General features: G+C 40.9%; 2 protein-coding genes across 2 annotated transcripts; one reads left to right on the top strand and one right to left on the bottom strand.

Moving 5' to 3' along the window:
• The first annotated feature begins 267 nt into the window (after nt 1-267).
• On the top strand, nt 268-1,612 carry LOC118756015 (zinc finger protein 236-like). The gene is made up of 2 exons (XM_036490806.1): nt 268-1,546; nt 1,593-1,612. Exons 1-2 carry the CDS (start codon nt 268-270, stop codon nt 1,610-1,612), a joined length of 1,299 nt encoding a protein of 432 aa, XP_036346699.1.
• Nucleotides 1,575-5,687, bottom strand: LOC118756013 (Bardet-Biedl syndrome 5 protein homolog; the record flags this gene model as incomplete). The annotated part of the gene is given in 4 exon segments (XM_036490805.1): nt 1,575-2,102; nt 4,986-5,223; nt 5,316-5,505; nt 5,594-5,687. Coding segments are annotated over 4 exon segments (972 nt in total), but the record flags the coding sequence as incomplete, so codon positions are not given.

Here is a 5,687-nt window from a genome sequence, read left to right on the forward strand (position 1 = left end):
AGTACGAAAGACGTGTTCTCGAGCGAGTCGTTTTCGTTGTCGTTTGTGTTAAATATGTAATTACAGAATTTACGAAATAGTTTTATGATTTTATTGGAATTTATAAAATAGTTACCAAGTTTGGGAAAAAATTAGTAGTATGTGGCACGCGTACAATACGTTTGGTGTGCTACTTTCGAGCTGTCAGTTCGCACTGAATCTTGTCTAATTTGTGTTCTTTTTTGCCCAATAGTGAGGTCATCCTACTCGTTTTTGAAATTTCCGAAAATGTGTTCACTGGCCGCATTGAAGTGTCCACTTTGTGCGCAGACAAATTTTCCGAATATCGACGCGTTGCGTATCAGTTTAATTAAAGCGGCCAATGGGCCACTGGCCTGTCCCATTTGCCATGAACTCTTTTTGGGTTTGGACAAGTTGACCATTCATCTATTTAGCCATACAAGCGTAATGATGAGTGCAGCAACAGAGGCGGCAGCAGCGGCGACAGATACCAGAAGACCAGTGGAAACTGAAATGACGAAAAAGGCAGCGGTGAAGTCAGAGATGAAATTAGAAACGCAAGATGCAACCAGCTCATCATCTGCACGAATGAAGCGTTCTAATAAGGAAAAGAAAACTAAAAAATCGCGACAAGTTGTCGAAGTTGCACCACAAAGAGTGGAAAATGTAAATGTCAGTACTGCGTTTAGTCAGCAAGCGGTTGTTGGCACAAATGATAAATCTGAAAAGGGATCGGCGGCCACCCTCTCCACGTGTGATATTTGTGAGTTTACCTTTCGTGATGAGGAGCTGCGCAACATGCACTTTCGTCTTGTTCATCAGAACGTGAGCCACACCAGCAACGATCACTCAGCCAATGCCGTCACTTCCACCGAACCCGATTTCAAATGTCATCTTTGTTCGAAGACCTTCAAAATGAAGGGTTCTCTACGCGTGCATTTGAAAGTCGTACACCTAATGTGCTTGCCCTACTCAGGCAACAGTCCCAAACTAAGCATATGCGATCGCATACGACACAAGGAGTCCAAGGTTGGGACAACTGCCAGCAAAGTTGGTCCACTCAATGTGCCGCAGTCCACGTCATTGAAAACGGATATTAGCGACGAGCAAATATTGCCGCAACCACCAGTACTAACCGCACAGCAGTCATTGCAACCACAACAACAAATAACATTGACCGCAAACTCGCCACAGGTCGCGCCGCAAGTGTCCAATGGATTTACGTTCGGTGCACTGACTTTGTTACCCGCGCCATCGGTAGCGGCTAATGCAATGGGCAGTTTGTTGAATTTGAATAGTAACGGTGAATTTGTGCATGCTGTAGAGGGCGCGCCGCTAAATTCAAATGTGCTGTTAGTCATTAATACAAACCCGGCAGCCGCGGCCGGCATAGACGCGGTGACCACGGCGATTGCTGGTGGCGGCGCAACTGCGGAGCCCCAGGGTAAAACTACAGCGGAAAGCTCCAAAATGTGGAAGTGTAATGAATGCGCGAAAACCTTCACCACAAAATACTTCTTGAAAAAGCATAAGCGTCTGCATACGGGTGAGCAAAAAATGGTAAAAAAGTTATGCTGCTTCAAAGCTTTCAGTACATATTTTATTTTTTTAGAAATACTACGTGTATCCTCAAACCATTTACTTATGTATTCTTACTCTCCTTCTACCCGCGGCAATACATCCCATAAATCCTGTAACTTGTAGCCGTCACGTATACGCTCCATTGCGAATCCCAACTCTTTGCAATAGACCGGTTCCCGTGTTGGTGCCTCAGTGCCGGTTATTGCAGTACCTTCTGCCAAATAGGTATTAAGTTTTGTGTTGACCTCGCGCTCTTGACGTTCATCGATCTCCAGAAACTCATCGGGCTTGAATTCTTCGGCCTCTTTCATGCTAGCTAATCGTTTTTGTGCTTCCGCTGAGTCATAACGCACGCCAAAGTTGGGATTCTCCGAATAAATGGCATGCAGTGATATGAGTTCCTTGTAGATTTCATTCAGCCGTTCAACGGGGTCTATGCGAAAGCCGAGCACATAGCCACCTCCAGTTTCGGCTGTTTGTATAACTAGCGCGGGCCCATACTTCGACTCACGAATGCGTATCTGTAAATAGAAGAAGATAAACATGTGTATGTGCATACATATGTAAATAGGAGAATAACGTGAGGAGCTAAATTGGAAAACATAAAAACATCTATCGGGAAGGGAAATATATAGAATGTGAGGGATGCTCTTGATGATGTCATCAGGCAACAAGTTAGAAAGAAAAAGCGAATCGCGTTGAGGAAATGTAGTCACCAACTACTTTCTTTGCGACAACGCTTTTGAGGTCTTATGCTCAACATGTGACTTCCATGGAAGTTTGAAATCCAGAATTACTCCTAGATACTTGACTTAAATTGTGGTTGCCTTAAAGGGAGTTGAACCATCCTAAGGTTGGTTCTAGTGAAGAGCACAACGCTAGTCTTGGTTGGGTTAGCAAACAGCCCATGCTCACTACACAAAATGTCAATCATATTCAGTGTTCGTTGCGATTTCCGGCAAACAACTGTCAGAGAATGCCCCGTAATGAGCTAGGCCACATGATCTGCATAGGCCTGGACAACTACTACAACGGCAAGTCTTTGTCTTGTCCTAGTTTGTCACTAAACCAACTTCTTTTGCCATCTGTTCTAAGTTGCACTCTAAATGTTTTACTTCATAAAGTGACAGATTGTCTTATAAACTGAGAATTTAAAATAATCTGCTGGATTAGAAAATGTAACATGTTGGGGATAGTGAAGAATACACGAGAATTACTGCTCTCTATTCAATGAAGAATTAGGAACCAATTAGTATTGAAGTTGTTCTGAAAAAGTCGTGAACTGGTCCCGAAAGGGTTTCGAACAAGTCTTAAAACGGTTTTATCATGATCCCTTACCCGAAATAGTCCTGAAACGGTCTAAAAATTATTCCGAATTAGTCCCGAAATGCTCCTGAAATAGTCCTAAACAGGCCTAAGGTTTTGGTCGAGAAAGTCGGGAACTTGTGCCAAAAGAATCTCGAAAAAGTCTTAACCCGATCCCGAAGTGCTTCAGTATCACTCCTAAAATGGTCCCAAACTAGCCCCAAAATGGACACAAAATAATCCTAAGCTATGTAGACCCAAAATTGTCCTGAACTAGTCTCGAAATAGTCCTTAACCAGTCTCGAAATGGTCCACATCTAGGCTTAAAATGGTCCTCAAATAGTTGGGAATTAGTCCCGAAACTGTACCGAAAGCGTATAAAAATCATCTCGAACTAGTCCCGACATGGTCCTAACCTAGTCGTCGCTAGCCCTGAATTAGAGAGATGTTCATTTCCACACAAGAATAATTACAGATTTTCTGATGGGTTACACATAAAGCAGATAAACATTTTATGCTGGGTTAACCCAAATTTTTGCCACACTGAGAGCTAAGATGTTTACACATCAAAAATCGATCTAAAACTTATAACTTCACTACCCTATTACAAAAGTTATGAATTTACGGTTATCGAATTTACGAAATTTTAATATAGAAATAGATAGTCGCGAGACATACGCGAACCCAGCGACTTATCAGAGAGGCTACCAAGAACTTTGAATAAATAGTTATAAGAAAAATTGCGGTGGGCCAAACAAAACGTCAATAGGCGATTTCTCAGAAATTCCAACGACCAGATGAGATAAAGTAGTTCGGGCCAACGACATAATAATAATAATAATAATAGATTGGTGCTTACACATATGTTAGTGTTTGGCCGAGCTTCTCCTCCAATTTGTGGCGTGCGCCTTGATGTTGTCACACAAAGCGGAGGGACCTACAGTTTTACGCCGACTCCGAACGGCGATTGTATTTTTATGAGAAGCTGTTTTTCATGGCATAAATACACTCGGAGGTTTGCCATTCCTGCCGAGGGACGACCGCTGTTAAGAAAAAACCTTTTCCTATATTTTTTGTGATGTTGCTTTGACCAGGGCTCGAACCCAGGCGTTGCGGAGTGGAAGCGCGCACTGCTTACCACTACACCACAGCGGGCCATCGACATACATATGTACATTAGGGCGGTCCAAAAAGTGTAAAGTCCGAATTTTAATGTTCTCACACCCTAGGATTGTTCTATATCGTAAAAAGTATACCGATTTTTTTTTTATTTTGAAATCAAAAAATTTTTAGAGGTCGCTCAAAGTGCTGAAACTTTTCCATATACACATTTTATATGGAAAATCCACTTTTCATAGAAATTGTATACATAGAATTCTTGAAAATCAATACTTTTCGATCGGACAACTCACGTTCTCTTCAGGAGACGTTCAATAGTAATACCCAATTGCTTATTTAACCATTTTTTAATACTAACGATTTTTTATTGGTTGCCCCAACCAATCAACAGTAGCCATTTGACATAAGAAGCCGTTAGGCGAAGAAAGAAAGAAAGAAGAAAGGTACTGCTATTATACATATTTACGTACATACATATTAGTTGCGATGCCGTACGAGTCCGGACTAGTCAGAATCAGTCAGATTTTACTGGAAATCGATCCCGTACTCGGTTCTCTGACTATTGAGAGGTCAGAAGTTACCAGTTTTAGTCCGAATTTTTTGCTGGTAAATTCTGGTAAATGTGTCAAACGATCAGATGTAGTGTGTTTGGCAACCAAATTGTAAACAAAAGAAAAGTGCACTCTGCTAATTCATGTTGAAAAGTATTTAATTACTTGTTTAAGTGGATTCTAATGAATTGGAAAGTATTTTTGGTTATTTACATGTGTGAGCTGAGTGTGTTTACATTCAAAATAAGCAAAAATTTACAACCAAAATTTGGAGGTTATGTTGAAGTTGACAGCAGTTACCATTTTTTACTAGAAAGCGATCCCGTACTTTTCAATGTTACTCTTTCGCTCTGAGCGAATTTTTATTTTTTGACTAGTCCGAGTCCGAGGAATACGGGATTGCACCTATTAATACTAATGGATACTTACGTTCGCAATTTGTAGATAGGGTAAACTAATATTGAAAGTATCATTGGCATCGGCAAACCACACCAAACGTATATTGGTCACCACAAATGAACCCAAATTGCCTTGATCGCTAGACAAATTCCAAACACCGTTAACATTATTATAGACCAATTCGTCTGGCATAATTATCAGTTGTCCCGATAGTACAATGGCGCCACGTAATTTCAGGTCTCTGTACAGGTAGGTGCGTTGATATAATCTGAAGCGAAAATGCACCAAATAAAGAAAGCTTACCATTTGAAATTGAATTAAATATGTAGTACATATGAATGTATATATGTATGTACATACTGATATATTTCGAAAACGCTTTGGAAAATTGGAGTATTCCTGCGTGCCGTATCGCCAGAGACATCAGTGAAGAGAAATTCAAAACGCGTATTACTGCCGGTTGCCAGTATGTAGAGCGCTTGGGTAGGGCCACCCACTTTGGGGACCACTGAGCGTGTGTTGGTGTTGACAAAGCGAGCATAGCCGATAGCTTAAATATGAGAAAAATCAATTAAAAGTGTTTAAGGATTATATTTGAGAAATATCTACTTTTGCTAAGTACTCTATTTTCCTCTTACACAAATTATATTTTTTATGCGATAGGGAATACCAAATAATACGCAAGTTGGTTGCTAAGAGTCGTCCAGTATCTCCAGGATTGCCTTTCGTATC

This window comes from Rhagoletis pomonella, unplaced genomic scaffold (assembly GCF_013731165.1).
Source record: "Rhagoletis pomonella isolate Grant_MI unplaced genomic scaffold, Rhpom_1.0 Rhpom_scaffold_08356, whole genome shotgun sequence".
Taxonomy (NCBI): Eukaryota; Metazoa; Arthropoda; class Insecta; order Diptera; family Tephritidae; genus Rhagoletis; species Rhagoletis pomonella.